General features: G+C 39.2%; 1 protein-coding gene across 1 annotated transcript in view; it reads right to left on the minus strand.

The window, feature by feature from the left end:
• Window positions 1–815: 815 nt before the first annotated feature.
• Window positions 816–27,680, minus strand: part of TIMD4 (T cell immunoglobulin and mucin domain containing 4) — a 44,976-nt gene continuing 18,111 nt past the window's right edge. The window contains exons 6-9 of the mRNA XM_063087672.1: window positions 5,094–5,140; window positions 3,102–3,195; window positions 1,827–1,866; window positions 816–900 (exon numbers count right to left, since the gene is read on the minus strand). Of these exons, the coding sequence (XP_062943742.1) occupies window positions 816–900; window positions 1,827–1,866; window positions 3,102–3,195; window positions 5,094–5,140 (266 nt within the window). The remainder of the gene's footprint in view (window positions 901–1,826; window positions 1,867–3,101; window positions 3,196–5,093; window positions 5,141–27,680) is intronic.

The raw sequence follows: 27,680 nt of genomic DNA on the forward strand, positions 1-27,680 counted from the left end.
TTACAGAAACTTACTGGAGTGTCTTACTGTCACACCAATGTACTGTCCCTGGTTGATTGTCCTTCTCATTCACATTTTGTTCCTATGAACTCTTAGCTGTTTCCAAAATCACTTCCAAAATTCCAAACAGGAATTAAGATGTAGCACTAAGGTCACCTCTAAAGATACTCAAATGTTAACAGAAAATAATAGAAAATGTAGGAGTTTGGGAAGTGAGTCAAAATTATGGTGTGATCCTGTGTCCTTCCCTGCATTATTAATGAATGAACTCAGAATGCTGGGCATAAAAGAGAAACACACATACGAAATGAAGGCAATGAGGGTAGTGAAGGGACCAGAACTCATGTCCCAGAAGCAGGGCAATTTAGAGAAACAGGTGGTTCTCCTTCCAGTATCTGGAGCTACCAGGTAGAAGAGAGATTAGACATGTTCTTGGAAGCACGAGTTCAGCTAGGACCAACAGGCAGATGCTCTCTGAAGACAGATTTTGTCTTAAATATTTCTTCATCTCAGAACTGCCCTGAGATGAATGGACTCACTTGGGTATGGTAGCAAGTTCTCCTCCACTAAAAGAGTTCAAAGACAGTGTGAAAGATCACTTAGCAACAATTCTACAGAGATGATTAAAGCATGAGGCAGAGAAGGTGTGGTCTCTAAAGAAACTTGTGCTTGTGAAACCAAAAACAAGACTGGATCAATGACACCAATGGAATAGGTGATATTTTTTTTTAAATATAAAAACTAAAATATTGCCAGACTTATTCTGACACTCCAAGTGTCATGCCCCCGTCCTCAGTCGTAGAAAAAGTAGCATGTTAGAGCGTAAAAAGGCCATCTTCATCTTCCCTTTCGTGTTGCATATCATTAAGGACATTTTTACTTTCTCCAACATTTTCTAGCCTGTTAAGAGAAAAGAGAGGCTGTCAGTGGGAAACACCAAGACCAGAAAAAATGCTGCTGAATTACAGTGTAACTACCCAAAGGCTGTTAGAGTTAAAAGAGCTCAGAGTCCACCCAGTTCAAGTTTCTGATTTTACAGGTGGGAAAACTGAGATTACAGGGAATAAAAGGCTTTTGCCAATCTATTATAGTAAGGAGATTTAACGTTTCTTAGCAAAATATAAAATCATAATCTAAATGTTTATTTATTAAGAGGATCTCCAAGTATGACCCTGGAAGGCCACCTTGTTGGGCCTCAGTTTTCCTACTTTTTAAAAAATATTGTGGTATTGATGCAATTAATTAGTGGAGGCAAAGAGTTCAACAGTTTACACCAAATCTTCTCATTCATTTCCCAAAAAGCTATAGAACAGGACAGATATTCAAAATCTCTTACCAGAGATTCTTCAAACACTATTTTTAAAAAATCATAAAAAAAAATAAAATAAAAAACTGCTCACATTGTCTAACTGGGCAGAGAAACTAAATCCCAGGAATAATATTCTACACACTATTTTCATTCTGCATAATGCCAACTCTCCTTTCAGTGAACTCCAATTTAACAATGTTCTTTTAAAGTGAATCACCTGGAATTGAAGAAAGAATTTCAAGCGCAGAGTGACACGTCACCTTTCTTTTGCATGCCATGCTTCTATTATTGCAGACCTGCCTTTGTATTTGCATTTTGGACAAACATACAATGTTAACTAAGACAGAGGTTAACGTGAGCCATATCCTCACATCTTTCCATCTCTAATGCCACATCTCTCCAACTAACTGTGTTTAATAAGAACACAAGCTCAAGTCATTAAAACACTGAGTGGTATCTAATCATCTGTAACAACTTGTACAATCGTTACAACAATCATTCATGCAAGATGAATTACCTCGTGTGTTTCTGCAAACAATTGGTTTTCATGATTTTCCCTGAAAAGACAAGGCCACAGTGTGAGGACAGTCGTTGTGGTAGAATATGTGAAAAGCTGGGGGAAGCCCAGTGCTACCTTACAGAGAGCAAAGACGGGACAAAGGAGAGAAGTGAGGGACTAGCTGTGGCAGAGAAAGCCATTCCATTTCCCAGGTCAGAATGTTTGCTTTTTTAGGCTCCTAGTCAGAGCCCATCAATGACAAAATTGTTCCAATGTTGTGGGCAATGGTGTTAAGCTGTTCCATTTCTGAGTCATTCGCCTACCTAGAATTCAAGTACTCACTTGGGTTTTAAAATACTTCTTTATGAGACATCTCCAGAATTTTCCAAAACAGTAACCATGAGTTTGTATGCAGGCTAATAGCAGGCTTCCAGTAAGTTCTAAATTTCTTTTTGCAGTATTCACCTGGGACAGGTATTGAAATATACAAGTTTCACTTCTGTTGTTCAAACCACCTGAGATGGTTATTAGTCTCATCTCCTGACTTACTGCCCTGAAACAGCTTTTATTAATGACCACAGAACAATTTCTCTCCACTTTACAATAGTACCAAGTGCCATGTGCCTAAACTTTGCATGAAAACCATAAACTCTATTTTATGGCTCCTTTTTGCAGACTTTTAAAACTTTGGGGGAGGGGGTGGAAGGGGGACAGGGAAGAACTGCAAGTTTATGAACCAGCTTGGGAATTTAATAAAATACTATGGACCCTGTCCCCTAACAATTACAGGCATGAGCATATAAATGCTTTTGTATATGATGTCCAGGGTTTCACATCTCCCCTGAAGTCCATCTATAGCCCCTCAGCTAAGAAAGTTTGCTTTAAGTAAACACGTAAGAAAACCAGGACCATCGAGAGTTTTCTCCCTGGGTCAATCCTAGCCAAAGTAAGGGGCAGGGCGGGGTTTCTGCAACTTTGGACAGTGATAATAATAGTACTTTCCACCTAAGGCAGTAATGAGGATCAAATGAATTAGTCACATCAAGAGTGTAGCATCAGCGCTGGCACTAAATAAGGAACTGTCCAATAAATGAAGGTGCTTTTATTCTATTTTTCTTTTTCCAGAAGGATTATACACAAGGCCATTGGCACCTAATGGAGAATGATTTTACCTGTTATCTCCCTGGCTGAGATGGGGATGGTGACAGACGGAGCCTCTCTGGAGAGGGGAGAAAGGGGAAGGAAGCAGAAACAACCCATTCCCAGCTCCTCCTGGAGTCGCCATATCCTTACCTCGCAGGAGAAAAGCCACGAGAAAGGCAAACAGCACAAATCCCAAGGAGGGAGCAATGATTATCAGCAGGTCAGAGTTGTTGGCCATGCTTAGCTGCTGAGACACAGGGAAGAGGATGGGTCACCCACACCTGAAGGCCATCATCACAGGAGCATGTCCCATCCCGATATCACCTGCCCATCACCAGCAGCCTGACTGCACTCCGTCACCTTTTGCCCAATGTATCCCAAAATGAAAATAAAGCTAGCCTTACAAATCAGATTTTAAAAAAAAATAAAACCCTGAGAACCTAAAATATTTACCCATATTCCAAAATTTTCCTAAGTTTTAGACCTCAGGCATATGGAGCTCTGGGGCTCAGGGACCTGAAGATAAAAAAATAATAATAATAACTGTGTCGTTAGCTGTGTTTTCCACTGTCAGATCTCTTTCTTGGCCACTGCCTAAGTCCTTTTAGCCTTGTGCAGTTCTTTTCATGGCTGACTTAGGCTTCTAAAGGAAACAGGATTAAAGAGAAGATAGAGCTCAATTTCAAATTCTCTACAGCAGGGGTTCTCAAAGTGTAGTCAGGGAGCCCATGAAATCAAAATGGTTTTCATGAGACATTTTTGCCATTTTCTTTGTCGTTCTTTCATGAGATGTACAGTGGAGTTTCCAAGAGGTTATGATATGTGATGATGTCTCACACAGAACATGTAAAGCAGATAGGAGAATCCCTCTGTCTCGTATTAAACCAAACATTAATGAGATTTGCAAAAATGTAAAACAATGCCACTTTTCTCACTAATTTTGGGGGGGCTTGGGGAAATATACATTTGCTTTAAAAAAAACTAATTTTATTAATTTTTTTTCATTCTAGGATGTTGTTGTGGAGCAGTTGGGAGGGAGGGGAAAGAGAAAAGGGGAAGGAAATGGGATGGAAGAAGGAGGAAGGAGGAGAGGTGGGATTAAGATGTGTGGCACCCCCCTCATTCCCGCAGGGGAGACCAGGGGGCTTCCAGTGGTGACTTGGTCATTGCCAGGCTGGGTGCAGAAGTCAGGGGGCTGTGGCAAAAGCCCTCGCTCCCCACCGTCCCAGTTTGGGAACCCAAGGCCCTTCTTGCCGTGGCTTGGTGGTGGTCACTGGGCTTGTTGCACATGTCAGGGGGACATGGCCGACGCCCCTCACTGCCCTGGTTTTAGAGAGCCCAGGGCACTTCCTGCAGCAGCTCTGGCTGCGGGTGTCAGGGGTGTGTGGCCAAGGCCCAAGGCCCCCCTAATTAGTTTTCATAAAAGGTATTTATGTTAACTCGTACTGGGCTTGTTATTGTTTTTTAAATAAATTAATGGATATTTTTGGAATGTCTCAGTTTTAATCAAAAGTTTGAGAAGTGCTGATCTGCAGGCAGTCATTGAGGCATTTTGCAAGGGCTGGACCATCTCCCAATGCCAGGCCATGCTCTGTTTCCTCCCTTCCTGTCCCCTGCTCCAACACACAGAATCCCAGAGGCAGTGGGGACAGCACCCAGGGTAGGACAACAGACTGCCTGTGAGGCGAGAGATGTGCAGAAGAAAGAGGGGATGGAGAACCTCCACTTTGCCTTTATAGACCTCTGTAGTGCCTGAACTTTTTACTTAAAGCAACTTTAATCATTTTTGCAATAATAAGTAGGAATGAAGGGTACCCTCAGAAAATAAGAGGAACACTGGTGGCAGCTGTTAAAGCTGCAGTATGTCATTAATTCTGGGCCACGCAGAAGGAACACATAATGATTTTGCATGTTTTTGGTGTTTTTTTTTTCTTTTCAAAGCACCTGCACCTATAGAAGTAATGATCAACGTCGTTTTTACCAAGAGTACAAGTTTACAAATTCTTTAGTGATTTCGTCATAGTTATGATGCATTTTGCCACTTAACAATATTCTGCTCTCCCTAGTTCATCTTTGTCAAACCTCTACTGTGGATTTTTATAATCTAAGACATATACTTCAAATACTTCACAGATTTTTTACCTGTTCTGATTCAACTTCATTTTGCACAGAAATTGTCATCTTAGATGCTGGGAAGGAAAAAAAGAAGAAAACGGTTATATTTTCTGTAGGAGAATAAAATACCATATCCTGAAATAGGTATTTCGAAGCTCATGTAGAATTTTAGCTGATGTCTTTAATTATTTTTTAAAAAAGGAAAGTTGGTATTAAAAGAATTTATTTATGCATATTTGTTTTGGTATGGCTTTAATATAAAGTTTATCTGCTGTCTATCCAACATTATCCCTCCTGAATATCTCCATTTTATAGATTGGTAGAGAGAGTCATTGGGCCAACAGACAGTCAGGTCTAATTTTTCTGTGGGCCCTAGAAATCCATTCAGGATTTTTATCCAAGAAGAAAATCTGTCAGTTTTTCAGTTAACAAACATTTATTGGGAACTTACTATAGGACATGCACTGCACTAGCTGTACCATGGACCTCATGGAATTTACGACTTAGTGCAGAAAACACAATTTAAATAATGTAAATAGTTGAAAAAATAATTAGCTACAACTGTGCAAAAGTCTGGGAAGAAATAGTATAGGATATCATAAGGGCATATCATGAACATGACTGATCTATTCTGGAGCGTCAAGCAAAGCTTCCTTGAGAATGTGACGTTTAATATATAATTAACAATGACTTACTGCATGTTTTCAAACGACTAGAATAAAGGAGATGAAATGTTCACATCACAAAGAAATGATTAAGTTTTGCAATGATGAATATGCTAATTACCCTGAATAGATTGTCATATTTCAATAAAGTATAAAATGTGTAACTGCACCCCATAAATACAATCAGTATGTTTCAATAAAACATTTTTAAAAATGAAAAAACAGGGGAAACATAGTGAGGATCTACCAAGAGCTAAGCACTATTCCAGGGCAAAGAATGCTGAGATGGAGAGCATGGCCCCTACCCTCAAGAAATTTTTTTTTTTTTTTGTCTTTTTTTGTGACCAGTAAGGGGATTGCAACCCTTGGCTTGGTGTCGCCCACACCGCAGGAGCGCACCGGCCATCCCTATATTGGATCCGAACCCGTGGTGGGAGCACCGCTGTGCTCCCAAGCACTGCACTCTCCCGAGTGCGCCACGGGGCCGGCTCTACCCTCAAGAAATTTATAGTACTTTAGGGAAGAGAGACAAAAAGATTATTTCAGCCTAATAGGCCAAGGATAATGAGGAAGTATGCACAGGCTGCTGGGGAGGGCGGGCAGAGGGAGAGGCATTTAGCTCAACATCCTAATTCAGTGAAAGTTTTATTAGACTAAAGCTCCATGAGGGAAGAGTTCCTGTCTGCCTGGTCAATACTGGGACCCCAACACTGCCTGGCACATACTCGGAGCTCAATAAATGTTTGTTGAATGAGTAACACCTGAGTTAAAGTCGTGTAAGAATTAGCCAGGTAAAGAATGGTGGCCAAGTCATTTCAAGTAGACAGAACCTCATCAGCAGAGCTATGGAAATGTGAAACAATATGGCACCCACGCCAAATGGCAAGCAGCTGTTCAGGTGTAAAATGAGGGGCGGGAGTGGCAGGAGATAAGACTGAGAGGGCAGACCAGTCATGCAGGGCCTTTTGTTTAATGCTGGTAATTCTCCATCTGATTCTATAGGCAGTGGGAAACCACAGAAACATTTTAACAGGATGTGATGCAGCTAGGAGGAGAAGGGAACAGCCCAGATGACAGTTATCATCTGATTCCAGATCTGAAATTCAGAGCTTGTAGAAATGATGGGAGAGAGACAGATTTCAGAAATGCTTAGAAGAGAGATCAACAGGATACTGACAAGAGTCTTAGATAACTCCACAAGCTCCTACTTGAGACACCATAACATTGCCTGAACTGTTGACTAAGATTGGGAGCGGGAAAAAGCAGAAGTGTGAGTCTGGGGGAGATAGGTGATGAGCTCACACTGGAGCCGCCGCACATTAGGTGACTGTGGGACACATGCAAACACTGTTCGCCTGACAAGCATTTGAATCTGAATCAAACTCAGGAAAAGGTACGGTTGGAGATACTGACTTGAGAGTCAGCAGCATCCAGAGAGCAGTGAAAATCCTCAGAGTGTATAAGAAATCCAAGGGCTGCATGTCCAGAGAGAAGAGCAGGAATCCTGGGAAACATCAGCATTAAAAGGTGGGCAGATGAGGTGGAGGAGGAAAAACAGAATAAACGGTCAGAGAGATCAGAAATTAGGAGCAATGTCAGAAGTCGGGGCAGGGCAAAACATCCAGGAAGGATGTAAGATCATATGTACAACAAAATCTTAAGACAGAACAGAACATAAAAACCACAGAGAGAGAGGGACTGGATATAGTAAATATCTAGACTGACAATTACTAAAATTGATCATTAAACCCTCCCCCCACTCCCCCAGCTTTATTATACTTCGGGCAAAACAAGAAAAGTGACAGTTTTTGTAAGGCTCTTAATTTGGCACCAGAGAGCTTATTTGTTCATCAAGTGATTTGTTGAATGCCTAGGAGCATAACATCCAAGGGGGAAAATGCAACATGTTTTCATATTCTACAACCAAGTCATTGTTGTTGTTTTTCTCTCTGCTATTGTCCCCTAGAGCTGGAAATTGCAGGTAAGAATTCAAAATTCCTACCCCTGTTCTGTCAAAATCCTGTTGAATTACAATCATTTGCGATGGATAAGCCTGAAACTGAAACCATCAAAGGGAAAAGCCAGCCTGGGTTAGTTTTGTCAGAGCTAATCTGTATTTTAAATTGGAATCATCTAAAGGGAAGGACATTTTGCAAATACAAACACTGCTGCATGATACCAAACAGCACCTTTTCCCATTCTTCTTCAGAAAATGCCAAAAGCTCCAATAGGAAGCACTCCATGGACGACTGTGTTGTGCACAGACGAGCCACACGAAACAAGTTGAAGGCAATTTTTCTTCCTTGTGAAAAGTAGTTACAGGACCGAGGTCAGACAACTCAAGAGTACTGGTTGCCGTGTGGTCTCTGTTCCCCCAGCCCTTAGATTCTCAAGGCCCTGAGTTCTGACACAAGTATATTCAGACAAAGGCAGGTGTCCAAGTCCTCATCTTTGGAAACTGTGAATTTGTTACCTTACACGGCAAAAGAAACTTTACGATGTAATTATGTTAAAGATCTTGAGATGGGAAGATTATCCTGGATTATCTAGTGAGCTCAAGGTAATCACAAATGTCTTTGTCAAGGTAATTACAAGAGGGAGGCAAGAAGATCAAAATCAGAGAGGAGTTGTGATAAAGGAAGAAGTCAGAGAGAGAAAGAGAAAGAGAAAGGAGAGAGATTTAATGATGCTATGCTACTGGCTTCGAAGATGGAGGAAGGGACCACAAGCCAAGGAATGCTTCTAGAAGCTGGAAAAGGTAAGGAAACAGATTCTCCCCTAAAGCATCCAGTAGAAATGTAGCCCTGCCAACACGTTGATTTCAGGACTTCTGATCTCCAGAACTGTAAGATAATAATCTGTGTTGTTATAAGCCGCCAAGTTTGTCACAATTTGTTATAGCAGCAACAAGAAACTAACACAGAGACACTAAGATCTTCCAAGAGAACAGTGGCTCTGAGTCTGGGCACAAGAGATAAAAGGAAGACTGACATCTCATTTAAAAAATTTTTGTATCCTTTGTACCTTTACCATGTAATGTGTATTATCTATTTTAAATTAATTAAAATGTAATAACAACAAAAGAATCTTAACACTTATGCCATTTTCCCCAGGTCCATGTAGTCACCAAAACTTCTGATTAAAATCAGATCTTCCCACAGGATGAGAATGTATTTCCATGAGAAATACTAACATGTGGATTCCTTGATAGCTAGAATTCTCACTGTAAATTAGTAAACTGGCTTTCTGACTTATATTTTGGTCTCTTGAGTTCTTGGTAGGCATGGGTACTCTGGCAAAATGGAATTCCAGTAACAGTCAACCCCAGATCTTAGAGCACCATCAATAAGTATTTATCCAGCTTTCCTTGCTGTGTGAATTTGGGCAAGACACTTGCCCTCTCTGAGCCAGTTTCTTTGTCTGAAAATGCTGATATTTCACCAAATAATCTTCTATGTCCTTTTTAACCTTTATAATTCTGGATGCCTTTTTACAAAGAATTTGAATGACCTGAGAAACTTACCATTACATAGTAATTTTTTATAAGGATATAAAACTATACTTAGCATAGGAAATGAGTATGTAAATTTTTAAAAATATATACAGAAAAACATGCATACCTCTTGTTCCTCAAAGAAAACTAAAAAAGAAATACTAAGACTATATACATCTCACCTTGGAAGGAAATACTGTAGGCAATTAAAAATTTTTTTATTGGTACTTCTGTATAATTTCTAAATTTTCTCAAATGTGAAATTTTTAACTGTAGAATATTCTTTGTATTGTGTGTTAATTACTAGAAATTCTCCAGGATGCCTGAGTCAAAAGCAAACTTTTAAAGTGTGTGTCATTTCTCTGAAGCAATGCCACAGTGACCTTCTAAAGTGAAACTTCCAAGATAGCTGTTAGAAACCCAGTGCCCCACAGCCAAAAAAGGGTTGGGGTGCTATTAGGAAAGAATACCCCGAGATCTAAATGTACTGGCATGGAAAGATACATATACACATCAGATATATATTACATATATAAGTTATACAACATATATATTTGTTGTTCTTACAGGTAAAAAAATGTTTAATAATGAATACATATAAAAACTGACAAAATCCGAGTAGGGTTTATGTATGTGTTAATTGTATTGTGCCAACATCAGTTTCCTGGTCTTGACAATGTACTATAGTTATATAAGATGTTACTACTGAAGGACTCTGGAGGAATATATGAGACCTCTCTGACTATTTTTGCAAGTTCCTGTGAGTCTAAAATTATTCCAGATAAGAAGCTTTTACATTTGGGAAATGCATATTAAAACCACTTTGAGATACCATCTCACTCCAGTTAAGAGGGCTCAATCCAAAAGACCAAGACTGATAAATGCTGGCGAGGATGCAGAGAAAAAGGAACCCTCCTACACTGTTGATAGGACTGTAAAATGGTACATACAGTCTTTATGGAAAGTGGAGTGGAAGTTCCTCAAACAATTACAGATAGATCTACCATATGATCCAGTTATCCCACGGCTGGGTATGTACCCAGAGGAATGGAAATCATCATGTTGATGGAATACCTGTACTCCCGTATTTATTACAGCACTATTTGCAATAGCCAAGAGTTAGAACCAACCTAAATGTCCATCATTAGATTAGTGGATAAGGAAAATGTGGTGTATATACATATATAAACACACACACAATGGAATACTTCTCTGCTGTAAAAAAGAATGAAATACTGCCATTCATGGCAACAAGGATGGACTTAGAGAAAATTATATTAAGTGAAGCAAGTCAGGCACAGAAAGAGAAATACTGCACATTCTTACTTATTTGTGGGAGCTAATAAAAATAACTAAATAAATATACAAATAAATGAGGTTGCGGGGGAAGAAGACACAACAATCACAATTCCTTGAACTTGTTAAGACAAGTGAACAGATAAGATGTTGATAATGGGAGGGAGAGAGGGAGGGGGGAAAAGGAAGAATTGGTAAAAGGACACGAAAATCAACTACACCGTATATTGATAAAATACAATTTTAAAAAAAGCTTTTTAAAAATTGGCTTAAATATCAGCCATTTCATACTGTTCAATTGAATATATGCATGGTGTATAGTCACTTTGCAGTAAAGATTTGTTGAACAAAATTGTTGAATAAATTTTAAAGTGATTTTAAAAGGACATAGAATAATTTGGGAGAAAAAAAATCTCTCGTAAAAAGTAATGATATATGTTACTATGTTATTAGGAAAATAAAAAAAGATCTAAGAGAATATAGCCCAAACTACAGGCTAGGGTAATTATCTCTTAATCCTGTTCTTGAGTGGGAGCAGTGCTGGGAATACAAGGAATTTCACTTTATGTTTTAACTTTTTCTTTTACAAGAGCATGTATTTATTCTGTAACCCGAAAAATAAAATTTAAAAGTTAAAACTATAGCATAAAAACATCACTTTACCTTCAAAAGAATTAAAATCGAGTAGGGTAGGAGACAATGTTCAGTGCATGTTCTGGAAGAGCCCTGTGGAAATAGTTTTACATCTGGCCTTTCTAAAAACCCTGTCTTATGTCTGGATGGTATAGATCAAGGGTGCGCAAACTGCAGCCTGAGGGCCAAATCCAGTCCACCATCTGTTTTTGTACAGCCTGAGAGCTAAGAATAGTTTTTACATTATTAAATGTTTGGGGAGAAATCAAAAAAGAATAATAACTCATGACACAAGAAAACTATATAAAATTCAAATTTCAGTGTTCATCAATAAACTTTTACTGACGCACAGTGGCACCCTTTTGTTTATATATTGTCTATGGCTGCTTCTGCCCCACAATGGCAGAGTTGAGTAATTGCAACAGAGATGAGACATGATGGCCTGCAAGGCTTAAACTAGGTACTTTCTGACCCTTTACAGAAAAAGTTTGCTGACCCCTGTTGCACAAATAAGCTCCATGGTGTCGAGACATTAAATGTATTATATCTGAGCACAATTTCAGTCTCAAGAGCCTCCAGACCTTCAGACCTTAGAGTGATGACAGACTTCCCCTTCAACGTGGTTATGCCTAAGGTGGTAGATCAGAACCTGCTCTCTCATCCAACTAAAACTATGTGCTACGTGCAGTTCTGAAATGGCCCTGAAATGTTAGACTAGAAGATCTTTTAAGAATCCATTTTTAATATCATTCATGTTCCCATCCTGTTAGTAGAAATTTGCTTTAGAATTACTAGAGACTCCCTCTCAGAATCAATGTATTGAGCACTTACTATGTGCCTGGCACACTGACAAGCACTTCACGTAAATTATCACATTTAATGCTTATAAAATCCATTTTACAGATGTGTCAACTGAGGCTGAAATAAGTTAAATTGATTGCTCAAGATGACACAGACAATAAAAGGAAATTTGAACCTAACTCCAAATGACTCAAGAAAAGTCACCACTCTCTCAGAAAAGAAAAATCCTATTTGAAAACACAAATTCTCTAACAAGTACACTTCCGGACAGAATTCAGCTAGATATAAAAGCACTCTATCTTCTCAGTGGGTGCATTTTAAAACAGATATTTCTTATGTTGACTCATCACTGAATTCATAGACACTGGGACTCACCTGTCTCTACTTTAAAAAAAAAAAATTAGTTCTGAAATAAGTCAAGTCTATGATACAATCTTAAACCAACCCTAGAATTTTATTTATTTTTTGGTGGCTCTCTGGTATGGGGATCTGACACCTTGGTGTCACCAGCACCACGTTCTCCCAAGTGAGCTAACCAGCCAGCCCCAAATCTAGAATTTTAAAAGTGACAACTGCAAGCCTCTGTAGTTTCTTTTCTTTCATGGGTAGCCTCAAGCTTATGCTGCCCCCTCTTGGTCACTGGTGTTATGGTCTTTAAAAATCCAAAAGCTAGCAAAAGGATCCAAAAATCACAATCTGAATATTTTACTCATAGAGTTGGAAAGAATTCAAAATTACCTCCTCCAACACCCTTTTCTTGTTGTTTTTGGCCAAAAGAGAAATTGAAATCTAGAGTGAAAGTTTTGTTTGCTTAAGTTTTCACAGTGATGAGTGAAAAGGAAATGACGAGAACCTGTATTTGCTGACCTCTACTCAGAATCCATATTTTCTTAATTTGCCTGGAAGCACTAACACAGATCTGGAATTTCAAAACTTCTTTTGAAAGTGGAAACACACATTAATTGAATTCACATACTTCCTTTAAATTCTGCAAGCCTCTACAAGTTTTTAATACATGGAATTTTCAAAAAGAGCACACTTACAGAGCATTACACATGTGAGCTAGGAGTTCCTTAGGTCCTGGAGCAAAATTGGGTGGGGTCCATTTTTATAACTTTGAAAGGGAACAGAGAGCAAGTTGTGTTGGCACCAATGTGGTTCATAAAGAGGAAGGAATAGAGATGCTGTCATTTCACGCAGATGAGGTAGACAGAAGGAAACCAGAGACTCTAGAACACCATTGTTCAAGAAGTCTCCCAGGAATGAACTTTGCCTCAACCTTCCACTGCTCCTGAGACACCCCAGCAACAAAATTTCATCATCTCTGTGACAGCCCAGAGTCACCACCTCAGGCTTGTGCTCTCATGTGCCAATATCTGAGGGTCTGGGTGAAGCGCAGATAAGATCTTATTCCTAATCCTTCCCCACTGGACTGCTCTCTGAAGGCAACGTTTAGCACTCTGCTCTGCCCACACCAGCTGATCAATAAATTTTGACTGAGGGAGATGGAAAGGTTCACATTTTACCAAGATCCCTCAGCATTATTGATAACAACAATAAATGACTACTGTATACTGAGCGCTTACTCCATGCCAAGCACAGTATGAAGTACTTTCCATGTTTCTGCTTGGCATGTAGTAACTGCTTAGTATAAGATAGCCATTTATCTCACTTAACCCTTAGAAGACACTTTGCAGGAGGCACTACCATTCTCCTAACCTCACAGTGGGGAGCCCGCAGCCTGGAAAGGTCAGGTCACTTACTCAAATCACACAGATAAGAAGGGACAGAGCAAATCTCAGAGCCAGGATTATTAACCTGCAGAGCCCAAGCTCTTATCCTCTGGGCTCTGTGGACTTTAGAAAATGTAGCAAGAGCTCACATACACTTGCTCTGAAAAGATCAGTGCTGGAGAGCAAATACAAGCGGAGGAGATCCATTGAGAATGGAACATCGGTCCTCCACTGAAGTTTCTGGAAAAGACATCCTAATAACTATTATTATTGATGATGATTATTATGAACACAATGTAAGCACCTGAAAGTGCACAAAGCACTTCCACATACGTTATCTCATTCAAGTTCAAAATCATTCTGTGAGCTAAGTAAACTTGGGCAAAACTGTTGAAAGAGGAGGAAACGAAAGCTCTGAGAGGTCCTGTATCTCACCCAGGGCTGCATAGCTAATAATGATTGCAGGTAAAAGGGAGGACAATGACATGTGATTCCAAATTCCACTCCTTTTCCCTCTACCATGCTGCTGAGCAGCACAGGGTTCAGCAGGCCCTAAGTGCAGGTGGTAGGCTCTTGCCGAAAGACAGTTTTACCTTTATTTGTCGCCCTGTTTACAGTGGGGAGAAAAGAGACCACATCACAGAACTTGCTGAATTTTACCCATTTATCCTCCCCCTATGAAATCAGAGACTTCTCCAATGCCTGGGAGCTTCTTCCTAGCTCAGGATCAAAGGGATGTTTTGGCCTGCGGAGTGGGCACCTGGCTCAGTTTCTTAACCATGGAGGAGGCCCTGTCTCAAGTCTGGCTCTGTGTTCGATTTCAACAGTTCACACCTTGTTTGCCTTACTGTGGACTCAGCTTGTCTAAAGCTTGCCAACTCTCTTTCATCTTATCTGGTTGACCTTTTTGAATGTGAGCTGTTAGATGCTAGAATTACATGGATTCAATTCTACCTTTACTAATAAAAAAAAAAATGTCATTTGCACGGTTGACAGAATATAATGCTATCGTGAGAAGAATCATAAGAATTCATTTTTGGTCCTTTTCCTTTATCCCCCAGACTGTCAGCCTACTAACCGATTCCAGGCTGTGAACAGTACTGAGCGTGAGAGATGAAACACATCTGCTAATGCCTCACGAAGATGTTGACTTTGAAATCAACTGCATCCCATTTCTTTCTTTAGAACAACAGCATTTGTGAGTAAAAACAAGTGTTGCTTCATTCCCCTGCCTTTCTCTGTTCCTTCTCAACTCGTACTGAGAATGGCAGTTCCTCCAACAACTTTTTCATGCCTTCGATCAACTAAGGACTCAGAAAAGTGTCAAGTTCTAACAAAGCTCAATTTTATCTTTACTTTAATAAAAGAGTGCAGCATAGGGAAAAGAGCTCTGATCTGGAGCCAGAAGAGTTCTACCTAGGTCTTAGTGCTCACTCCTCTTTGGACTTTTCTAATGCCTCTGTGCCTCTGTTTCCTCCTTTGTAAAATAAGGATAGTGTACCATACCAGCAGTTCGTAACTGCCTTCTTAGGACCAGGGTTGGACTGGCTTTGAAAGAATCTCTTGAGGAAGTTTGTTAAACATACGATTTCTTGGGCCCATCCCTGGAGGTTCTAAATTTTCAAGTCTTGGGTTTAGTAGGATGATCTATATTTTTACTAAGAACCCTGTGACTCCAGCCCATGGCTAGAACTTGTATTCCCTGACTGGATGGTCTCTAACTTCAAGAGTCTTATCCTACCTCTGGCAAATTTCCTAACCTCTCCAAACCTCAGTTTCTTTTAGTTATAACAATAGAATCTTCCTTACAGTTCCAACAATGCCTCACAATGAGACAATGCACTGAAAGTATTGAGCCCAGCCCTGGCATACAATAAGTGCTCAGTAAGTGTCATTTATGAGCAAGGACTTCCAAAATTATATCTTTACTCTTAACTACCCCTTTTGAGATACTACACATGAAAGAAAGCATTGGTATATTGGCAAGTCCTTATTCAGCACTTACAGTGTGAATCATCATAGTAATTATTTTGACCAGAGATGAGTGCCAGTTATCAATGACACCCACCTGGGCATCCATGAGTCACTGCAGACCCACACTTCCAACTGCCTGTTAGACATTTCTCAGAGGCATTTCAAACTCAAGATCTCCCAAACAAATTTCACTGTTCCTCTTGGGGTTCCTGTACCAGGTTAACCCACCGCATTGACCTAATCTCCCAAGTGTGGAGAACCAGTCATCCTTCATTAGTACTTTGGCTACCACGGGCTCTGAATTCTAACTCCTAAATGGCTTTGACTGTGTCCCCTCTCTATTATTACTGCTGCCATCATTCTAGAACAGACACTCATCTTTTACCTAAAGTGTTGCTGGAGGCTCCTGGGCAGCTCCCCACCCTCCTGCCACCTCTAGACTTGCTCCCCTCTATATTCTGCTTCCACACTCTTGCCAGAGCAATTTTTCTTAAAACAGAACTAAAAATGTCATTTCTTACTCAGAAAACATGAATGGTTCTTCATGACTCTGGAATGAAATCTAAATTCTTTAGCCCATTATTCAAGTCACTTAAGAACCTAGACCATTCCCAGCTTCCTGTCTCTATTAGATTAATCAGACTAGCACACAATCTCAAAAAATAACATGCTCTTATCAAGTTTCACTGTCTTTGCTCATGCTATTCTCCCTGCCTGTCTATACCTTCCTCCTCAATAAAATTTTCTCATCATTGAAGAACAAATTCAGAGGTCACTGACTGAATCATCTCTGACTCTGGCCCTCCTTTCCAAGATAGAATTCATCTCTCTCTTCTTTGACCCTATAGGAATACTGGTCAGAACTCACTCCATCCTGGTGGCCTTCAGAGCTCTGGATTCAATAGTTATGATCTTTACCCAGTACAGGTTGCTTAGCAACTAAGGAAGGGAAAGGAAAAGAATGCTATGCTTATGTAAGATAAGGAGCATAACAAGAGCAACCCCAAGGATAAGCAACAAGAAGCTGTGAGGTGCCTGGGAATCCTCCACTTCCACGACCTTTCTCTCTTTGGCATAGCTCCACTTTTGAGTCTTTTGTAATCTTCAAATCCTGCCCCACGAGGGTTGTGGAGAAAGCAACTGTGAAGCAGTTGATATTCAGCCTGATCTCTTTAAGTAATTCACCCATTAATAGTAATAGTAGTAGTAGTAGTAGTAGTAATAATAATAATAATAAACAACTCCTTGTAACCCATGTGGAGTTGCCTGCTTTGTTCATGGTCTCAGGATACCTTGTCAGTTTGGTGGTCATTATACTGTTAGCCCACTCACACTCAAACAGGCCCCCAGTGTACTGCTTTATACCTCTTTCCCAAAACAGAGTACACTGGATGATGGTTTATTAGTCACAAGCCTGTCTATCCCACTAAAGTGTGACCCCTGTAAGGACAGAGGCCTTGACTTAACTCATTTTTATATGTTCTATGCCATTTGCAGAGCATCAGATTTATCACTCATTTCCATGTGCCTAAACCAAATACCAGAGTTAAAAAATAAAGATATAAAATTCCATCTCCAACCACATTTCCCTCTGAGAATCTTTTGACTCCATGGAAAGGCCAGTTTGCTTTGGGCCATGAAACGTGGGCTGGCTTTGCAAAATATAAAGATACAGTAATAATAAAAAAAAAATGCAAAAGCATTTCTACCGAACTCTATAATTATCCTGCCCCTGGGACCAAGAAACAGTTACCATAAGAATTGCAAGCAAAGAAAAATAATATTAATTAGAGCAATGTTCATTTTCTCTCATTTTACTGGATTGACAGTGAAGTCCTCATGAGTAGTTGGGTACATTAAATTCTACTTTATCCTACAGTTTTTACTTCATGCTGGTGATGGATATAAAGATCCATTTGGGGGCTAAGAAAAAGTGAATCCTAATACTTTAGGAGTAAATATGGAACTCTATCCTTAAGGAAGCTCTATTGAGAGATAATGGCTGCCAGTCCTGGAACAAAGGCCAAATAATGCGTGGGGTCAGGAGAACTGGTCTCTCGTCTTAGCTCTCTTCCTAATTCACTGCAAGCCCTCTCTCAACTCAATGGCCTTCTCTGACCCTCAGTTTCCCATCTTCTCAGTTTCCCATCTTCTCAGTTTCCCAGTATTCCACAGACAACACTTCCCCTCAGACCCCTCAGGAGTCCATGGACACAAGTTTAAAATCCCTGAAACCTGAGTGTGAGTCCCAGTTCTCCTTTTGTCAAGCTGTGTAATCTTGGGCAAGTCACTCTACATCTCTGAGCTCCATGTCTTTGCATCCAGACAGTGCAGGTGTGGATTTTCCACTCTGGGTAGGGCTTCTTTGGATGATATCTTCAGACCAAAATTTTTTAAGTTGGAGGAGGGCATTGAACTAGAAGATATGTACATGGAGTTGCCTAATAAAATAAATAACGTGAACCTGAAAGCCCTTGGATGGCAAATTAGTCCATAGCTATTTTTCAGCCATAAGTTGATTTTCAAGCCTCAATTATAGAGTGGAGACTCCATAGACTGAGCAATGTGAGAAGGACAGGACAGGTGAGAGGAGCAGAAGATTAAAGATTAACATCCACAGGAATAAAACTGACGATTGAGCGTTCTACAGGGCCATCTAACAAGGAATCAGTGGAAAACTCACAGAATCTCAGAGTTATTCTAATAGTTAGGAGAGAATTACTACTATGAGATTTTAAAAGCTTTTGTAACTTCCCCAAGTTTGTAATTGTGTCAGTCATTTGCCATTTCCCTAGTGTGATTAGCAGATTTAAAAAATCATAAAACCAAAAAGTGTCTATGTGCTTATCAGGAACAGGAGTCAGTGAGGAGCTGGTGGAAATGGTCTCTTGTTACACCACTGCACTAACGTGAAAATGAAGGTGTGTGTGTGGGAAGAGCAGCAGAAAGGTAGAAAAGAGAGGAGATAGGAACCTGGCATGATGACTGTCATTTACGAGCCAGTAGTCATGTCCTGGGCATTTCTCTCATGCATTTCCTCACTTAATAGCCCTATGAGATAAGTCCTACTAGTATCCCCATTTTACATAGTGAGGAGACTGAAATGTAGAAAAGAACAGAATGAGTAATTAACCTGAGACTCTAAAAGAAGAAAAAAACCACCACGGAATTGCAAGATAATCCCAAACCTTCCGGCTTCCCCAGTGATCTCCCCTAACCCCACCCAGTGCTTCCCAGAAGGCTGTGAGAAGAAAGGAAGGATTTGAGATGTTATTAAGGTGTAAAAGTGAGCCTGAGATGTAATCAGCAGGGGACTTAATCCCAGGCCATTTGACTTCATTTAGGAAATGGCATAGTGATGAGGCTCTACATACCTGGCTTCATAGTCCCTACATAATAGAGACTGGGGTCTAGGGAGCAATTTGGGACCATTTCACACATTAATCCCCATGGAGGGGTGACAGGGGAGAGAGAGAGGAAACCTATGCAATATTTTCATGAGAGTTTTTTTTTTTCTTATATTATTATTTTATTTTATTTTATTATTTTTTTAAATTTTATTTTGTCGATATACATTGTGGCTGATTATTGCTCCCCATCACCAAAACCTCCCTCCCTTCTCCCTCCCCCCCAACAATGTCCTTTCTGTTTGCTTGTCGTATCAACTTCAAATAATTGTGGTTGTTATATCTTCTTCCCCCCCCCCCAGTTAGTGTGTGTGTGTGTGTGTGTGTGTGTGTGTGTGTGTGTGTGTGTGTGTGTGTGTGTGGAATTTATATATTAATTTTTAGCTCCCACCAATAAGTGAGAACATGTGGTATTTCTCTTTCTGTGCCTGACTTGTTTCACTTAATATAATTCTCTCAAGGTCCATCCATGTTGTTGCAAATGGCAGTATTTCATTCGTTTTTATAGCTGAGTAGTATTCCATTGTGTAGATGTACCACATTTTCCGTATCCACTCATCTGATGATGGGCATTTGGGCTGGTTCCAACTCTTGGCTATTGTAAAGAGGGCTGCGATAAACATTGGGAAACAGGTATACCTTCGACTTGATGATTTCCATTCCTCTGGGTATATTCCCAACAGTGGGATAGCTGGGTCGTATGGTAGATCTATCTGCAATTGTTTGAGGAACCTCCATACCATTTTCCATAGAGGCTGCACCATTTTGCAGTCCCACCAACAATGTATGAGAGTTCCTTTTTCTCCGCAGCCTCGCCAGCATTTATCGTTCATAGTCTTTTGGATTTTAGCCATCCTAACTGGGGTTAGATGGTATCTCAATGTGGTTTTGATTTGCATTTCCCGGATGCTGAGTGATGTTGAGCATTTTTTCATATGTCTGTTGGCCATTTGTATATCTTCCTTAGAGAAATGCCTACTTAGCTCTTTTGCCCATTTTTTAATCGGGTTGCTTGTTTTCTTCTTGTACAGTTGTTTGAGTTCCTTATATATTCTGGATATTAATCCTTTGTCAGATATATATTTTGTAAATATTTTCTCCCACTCTGTTGGTTGTCTTTTAACTCTTTTAATTGTTTCTTTTGCTGTGCAGAAGCTTTTTAGTTTGATATAATCCCATTTGTTTATTTTTCCTTTGGTTGCCCGTGCTTTTGGAGTCATATTCATGAAGTCTGTGCCCAGTCCTATTTCCTGAAGTGTTTCTCCTATGTTTTCTTTAAGAAGTTTTATTGTTTCAGGGTGTATATTTAAATCCTTAATCCATTTTGAGTTGATTTTAGTATACGGCGAGAGGTATGGATCTAGTTTCATTCTCCTGCATATGGATATCCAGTTATCCCAGCACCATTTGCTGAAGAGGCAGTCCCTTCGCCACTGAATAGGCTTGGTGCCTTTGTCAAAGTTCAGCTGGCAGTAAGTGTGTGGGTTGATTTCTGGATTCTCTATTCTATTCCATTGGTCAGTGTGTCTGTTTTTATGCCAGTACCATACTGTTTTGGTTATTATAGCTTTGTAGTATAGCTTAAAGTCAGGTAGTGTTATGCCTCCAGCTTTATTTTTTTTGCTCAGCATTGCTTTGGCTATGCGTGGTCTTTTATTGTTCCATATAAATGTCTGGATAGTTTTTTCCATTTCTGAGAAAAATGTCTTTGGAATTTTGATGGGGATTGCATTGAATTTGTATATCACTTTGGGTAGTATGGACATTTTCACTATGTTGATTCTTCCAATCCAAGAGCATGGGATATCTTTCCTTCTTCTTGTATCCTCTCTAATTTCTCTCAGCAGTGGTTTGTAGTTCTCATTATAGAGATTTTTCACCTCCTTGGTTAACTCAATTCCTAAGTATTTTATTTTTTTGGTGGCTATTGTAAATGGGCAGGCTTTCTTGACTTCTCTTTCTGCATGTTCACTATTGGAGAAAAGAAATGCTACTGATTTTTGTGTGTTGATTTTGTATCCTGCTACTGTGCTGAAATCATTTATCAATTCCAGCAGTTTTTTTGTAGAGGTTTTAGGCTGTTCGATATATAGGATCCTGTCATCTGCAAACAGGGACAGTTTGACTTCATCTTTTCTAATCTGGATGCCCTTTATTTCCTTCTCTTCTCTGATTGCTCTGGCTAGTACTTCCAACACTATGTTGAATAAGAGTGGTGAGAGTGAGCATCCTTGTCTAGTTCCTGTTCTTAAAGGAAAAGCTTTCAGCTTTTCCCCATTCAGGATGATATTGGCTGTGGGTTTGGCATATATGGCTTTAATTATGTTGAGATACTTTCCCTCTATACCTAACTTATAGAGGGTCTTTGTCATGAATGAGTGCTGAACTTTATCAAATGCTTTTTCAGCATCTATAGAGATGATCATATGGTCCTTGTGTTTGAGTTTATTAATATGGTGTATCACATTTATTGATTTGCGTATGTTGAACCAACCTTGCATCCCTGGGATGAATCCCACTTGATCGTGATGAATAATTTTACGTATGTGTTGCTGTATTCTGTTTACTAGTATTTTAGTGAGGATTTTTGCATCTATATTCATCAAGGACATTGGCCTGTAGTTTTCTTTTTTGGTTATATCTTTACCTGGTTTTGGTATCAGGAAAATGTTTGCTTCATAGAATGAGTTTGGGAGACTTGCGTCCGTTTCAATCTTTTGGAATAGTTTGTAAAGAATCAGTGTCAATTCCTCTTTGAATGTTTGGTAAAATTCTGCTGTGAATCCATCTGGTCCTGGGCTTTTCTTTGTTGGGAGCCTTCTGATAACAGCTTCAATCTCCTTTATTGTTATTGGTCTGTTCAAATTTTCTACGTCTTCATGGTTCAGTTTTGGGAGCTTGTGTGTGTCCAGAAATTTATCCATTTCCTCCAGATTTTCAAATTTGTTGGCGTATAGTTGTTTATAGTAGTCTCGAATAATTCCTTGTATTTCAGATGAATCAGTTGTAATATCGCCTTTTTCATTTCTAATTTTTGTTATTTGAGTCTTCTCTCTTCTTTTTTTTGTTAGCCATGCTAATGGTTTGTCAATTTTATTTATCTTTTCAAAAAACCAACTTTTTTTTTTTTTTTTTTTTTTAAATTTTATTTTGTCGATATACATTGTAGCTGATTAATGCTCCCCATCACCAAAACCTCCCTCCCTTCTCCCTCCCCCCCTCCCCCCCAACAATGTCCTTTCTGTTTGTTTGTTGTATCAACTTCAAATAATTGTGGTTGTTATATCTTCTCCCCCCCCCGCCGGTTGTGTGTGTGTGTGTGTGTGTGTGTGTGTGTGTGTGTGTGTGTGTGTGTGAATTTATATATTAATTTTTAGCTCCCACCAATAAGTGAGAACATGTGGTATTTCTCTTTCTGTGCCTGACTTGTTTCACTTAATATAATTCTCTCAAGGTCCATCCATGTTGTTGCAAATGGCAGTATTTCATTCGTTTTTATAGCTGAGTAGTATTCCATTGTGTAGATGTACCACATTTTCCGTATCCACTCATCTGATGATGGGCATTTGGGCTGGTTCCAACTCTTGGCTATTGTAAAGAGTGCTGCGATGAACATTGGGGAACAGGTATACCTTCGACTTGATGATTTCCATTCCTCTGGGTATATTCCCAACAGTGGGATGGCTGGGTCGTATGGTAGATCTATTTGCAATTGTTTAAGGAACCTCCATACCATTTTCCATAGAGGCTGCACCATTTTGCAGTCCCACCAACAATGTATGAGAGTTCCTTTTTCTCCGCAGCCTCGCCAGCATTTATCGTTAATAGTCTTTTGGATTTTAGCCATCCTAACTGGGGTTAGATGGTATCTCAATGTGGTTTTGATTTGCATTTCCCGGATGCTGAGTGATGTTGAGCATTTTTTCATATGTCTGTTGGCCATTTGTATATCTTCCTTAGAGAAATGCCTACTTAGCTCTTTTGCCCATTTTTTAATTGGGTTGCTTGTTTTCTTCTTGTAAAGTTCTTTGAGTTCCTTATATATTCTGGATATTAATCCTTTGTCAGATGTATATTTTGCAAATATTTTCTCCCACTCTGTTGGTTGTCTTTTAACTCTGTTAATTGTTTCTTTTGCTGTGCAGAAGCTTTTTAGTTTGATATAATCCCATTTGTTTATTTTTCCTTTGGTTGCCCGTGCTTTTGGGGTCGTATTCATGAAGTCTGTGCCCAGTCCTATTTCCTGAAGTGTTTCCCCTATGTTTTCTTTAAGAAGTTTTATTGTCTCAGGGTGTATATTTAAATCCTTAATCCATTTTGAGTTGATTTTAGTATACGGTGAGAGGTATGGATCTAGTTTCATTCTCCTGCATATCGATATCCAGTTATCCCAGCACCACTTGCTGAAGAGGCAGTCCCTTCCCCAGTGAATAGGTTTGGTGCCTTTGTCAAAGATCAGATGGCAGTAAGTGTGTGGGTTGATTTCTGGATTCTCTATTCTATTCCATTGGTCAGTGTGTCTGTTTTTATGCCAGTACCATACTGTTTTGGTTATTATAGCTTTGTAGTATAGCTTAAAGTCAGGTAGTGTTATGCCTCCAGCTTTATTTTTTTTGCTGAGCATTGCTTTGGCTATTCGTGGTCTTTTATTGTTCCATATAAATGTCTGAATAGTTTTTTCCATTTCTGAGAAAAATGTCTTTGGAATTTTGATGGGGATTGCATTGAATTTGTATATCACTTTGGGTAGTATGGACATTTTCACTATGTTGATTCTTCCAATCCAAGAGCATGGAATATCTTTCCATCTTCTTGTATCCTCTCTAATTTCTCTCAGCAGTGGTTTGTAGTTCTCATTATAGAGATTTTTCACCTCCTTGGTTAACTCAATTCCTAAGTATTTTATTTTTTTGGTGGCTATTGTAAATGGGCAGGCTTTCTTGATTTCTCCTTCTGCATGTTCACTATTGGAGAAAATAAATGCTACTGATTTTTGTGTGTTGATTTTGTATCCTGCTACTGTGCTGAAATCATTTATCAATTCCAACAGTTTTTTTGTAGAGGTTTTAGGCTGTTCGATATATAGGATCATGTCATCTGCAAACAGGGACAGTTTGACTTCATCTTTTCCAATCTGGATGCCCTTTATTTCCTTCTCTTCTCTGATTGCTCTGGCTAGTACTTCCAACACTATGTTGAATAGGAGTGGTGAGAGTGGGCATCCTTGTCTAGTTCCTGTTCTTAAAGGAAAAGCTTTCAGCTTTTCCCCATTCAGGATGATATTGGCAGTGGGTTTGTCATATATGGCTTTAATTATGTTGAGATACTTTCCCTCTATACCTAACTTATAGAGGGTCTTTGTCATGAATGAGTGCTGAACTTTATCAAATGCTTTTTCAGCATCTATAGAGATGATCATATGGTCCTTGTGTTTGAGTTTATTAATATGGTGTATCACATTTATTGATTTGCGTATGTTGAACCAACCTTGCATCCCTGGGATGAATCCCACTTGATCGTGATGAATAATTTTTCGTATGTGTTGCTGTATTCTGTTTGCTAGTATTTTAGTGAGGATTTTTGCATCTATATTCATCAAGGATATCGGCCTGTAGTTTTCTTTTTTGGTTATATCTTTACCTGGTTTTGGTATCAGGATGATGTTTGCTTCATAGAATGAGTTTGGGAGATTTGCGTCCGTTTCAATCTTTTGGAATAGTTTGTAAAGAATCGGTGTCAATTCCTCTTTGAATGTTTGGTAAAATTCTGCTGTGAATCCATCTGGTCCTGGGCTTTTCTTTGTTGGGAGCCTTCTGATAACAGCTTCAATCTCCTTTATTGTTATTGGTCTGTTCAGATTTTCTACGTCTTCACGGTTCAGTTTTGGGAGCTTGTGTGTGTCCAGAAATTTATCCATTTCCTCCAGATTTTCAAATTTGTTGGCGTACAGTTGTTTATAGTAGTCTCGAATGATTCCTTGTATTTCAGATGAATCAGTTGTAATATCGCCTTTTTCATTTCTAATTTTTGTTATTTGAGTCTTCTCTCTTCTTTTTTTTGTTAGCCATGCTAATGGTTTGTCAATTTTATTTATCTTTTCAAAAAACCAACTTTTTGATTCGTTGATCTTTTGAATTGTTTTTTGGTTTTCAATTTCATTCAGTTCTGCTCTGATCTTAATGATTTCTTTCCATCTGCTAACTTTAGGTTTGGATTGTTCTTGTTTCTCTAGTTCTTTAAGGTGAAGTGTTAGGTTGTTCACTTGCCATCTTTCTATTCTTCTGAAGTGAGCGTTTAATGCAATAAATTTTCCCCTCAATACTGCTTTTGCAGTATCCCACAGGTTTTGGTATGATGTATCATTGTTTTCATTAGTTTCAATAAATTTTTTGATTTCCTGCTTGATTTCTTCTTGGACACATATGTCATTAAATAGAATGCTGTTTAATTTCCATGTGTTTGTTTAGTTTCCAGAGTTTCGTTTGTTATTAATTTCTAGTTTTAATCCATTGTGGTCTTAGAAGATACATGGGATAATTCCAATTTTTTTGAATTTATTGAGACTTGATTTGTGACCTAATAGGTGATCTATCCTGGAGAATGATCCATGTGCTGATGAGAAGAATGAATATTCTGAGTAGTTGGGTGGAATGTTCTGTAGATATCTGCCAATTCCAATTGGTCTAGAGTCTTGTTGAGATCTTGTGTTTCCCTACTGATTCTTTGCCTAGATGATCTGTCTAATATTGACAGTGGGGTGTTCAGGTCCCCTGCTATTATGGTATTAGTGTCTATTTCCTTCTTTAGGTCTAATAGAGTTTGTTTTATAAATCTGGCTGCTCCAACATTGGGTGCGTACATATTTATGATTGTTATGTCTTCTTGATGGATCAGTCCTTTTATCATTAAGTAGTGTCCCTCATTGTCTCTTTTTATGGTTTTTAGTTTAAAGTCTATTTTGTCAGATATAAGAATAGCCACTCCAGCTCGTTTTTCTTTTCTGTTTGCATGGTAAATCTTTTTCCATCCTTTCACTCTTAGTCTGTGTGAATCTTTATGGGTGAGGTGGGTCTCTTGTAGGCAGCATATAGTTGGGTCCTGCTTTTTGATCCAGTCAGCCAGTCTGTGTCTTTTAATTGGGGAATTTAAGCCTTTTACATTAAGAGTTGTTATTGAAAGGTGTTGATTTATTCCTAGCATTTTATTGGTTGTTTGGTTGTCTTAGGTGTCTTTTTTTCCTTGCTTTCTGATTTACTGTTTGCTTTCTTTGTTTGTTGGTTCCTTAGGTTGTAGATAGTGTTTTTGTTAGCTTGTTTTCTCTTCATGAATGCCATTTTTATTATACTAGTGGGTTTAGATTTTTCTTGGGTTTTTATGGCAGTGGTAGTTATTTTTCAGGAACCAAACCCAGTACTCCCTTGAGGATTTCTTGTAAGGGTGGTCGTGTGGTAGTGAACTCCCGCAGTTTTTGTTTGTCTGAGAAATATACTATTTGCCCCTCATTTCGGAAGGATAGCCTTGCAGGGTAGAGTATTCTTGGCTGGCAATCTTTGTCTTTTAGTATTTTGAAAATATCATCCCATTCCTTTCTAGCTTTTAGGGTTTGTGATGAAAAGTCTGATGTTAACCTGATTGGGGCTCCCTTATAGGTGATTTGACGCTTCTCTCTTGCAGCTTTTAAGATTCTCTCTTTATCTCTGAGTTTTGCCAATTTGACTATGACATGTCTTGGAGAAGGCCTTTTTGGGTTGAATACGTTTGGAGCTCGTTGAGCTTCCTGGATCTGAAGATCTGTGATTTTTCCTATACCTGGGAAGTTTTCTGCCACTATTTTGTTGAATATGTTTTCAATGGAATCTCCATTTTCCTCCCCTTCTGGAATACCCATGACTCGGATATTTGAGCGCTTAAGGTTGTCTGATATCTCTCTCATATTTTCTTCAATGTCCTTGATTCTTTTTTCTTTCTTTTTGTCTGCTTGTGTTATTTCAAACAGCCCATCTTCAAGTTCAGAGGTTCTCTCTTCAACTTCGACAAGCCTGCTGGTTAAACTCTCCGTTGTGTGTTTTATTTCGCTGAATAACTTCTTCAGTTCAGCAAGTTCTGCTACATTTTTTTTCAGGACATTGATTTCCTTGTACATTTCCTCTTTCAGATCCTGTATACTTTTCCTCATTTCATCATGATGTCTAGCTGAGTTTTCTTGTATCTCATTCAGTTTCCTTAGAATTATCACTCGAAATTCCTTATCAGTTATTTCAAAGGCTTCTTGTTCTATAGGATCTAGAGTTTGAGATTTATTAACTTTTGGTGGTGTACTTTCTTGATTTTTTGTATTTCTGGTATCCTTTTTTTGGTGTTTATTCATTGTGGCAGGGGGTTTCACAGTCCACCGGTTTGAGACTAATGACTAACTAGGATGTTGCTGTGGTTGCCAATTTTGTATGGCTCCCTCCGTGACTGCTCAGTTGGCCTCTAGTGCCTTGTGTGTGTGGTTGCCTCGGATCTTGGCTCCCCGGAGAAGCCACCTTTCTGGTCAGCTTGGACTCTGCTGGGCTGGTGGATCACGTACCCCAGGGTGTGTGATCTCTGTTGATCTTTCACTTCCTGTG

This window comes from Cynocephalus volans, chromosome 2 (genome assembly GCF_027409185.1).
Source record: "Cynocephalus volans isolate mCynVol1 chromosome 2, mCynVol1.pri, whole genome shotgun sequence".
Classification (NCBI taxonomy): domain Eukaryota; kingdom Metazoa; phylum Chordata; class Mammalia; order Dermoptera; family Cynocephalidae; genus Cynocephalus; species Cynocephalus volans.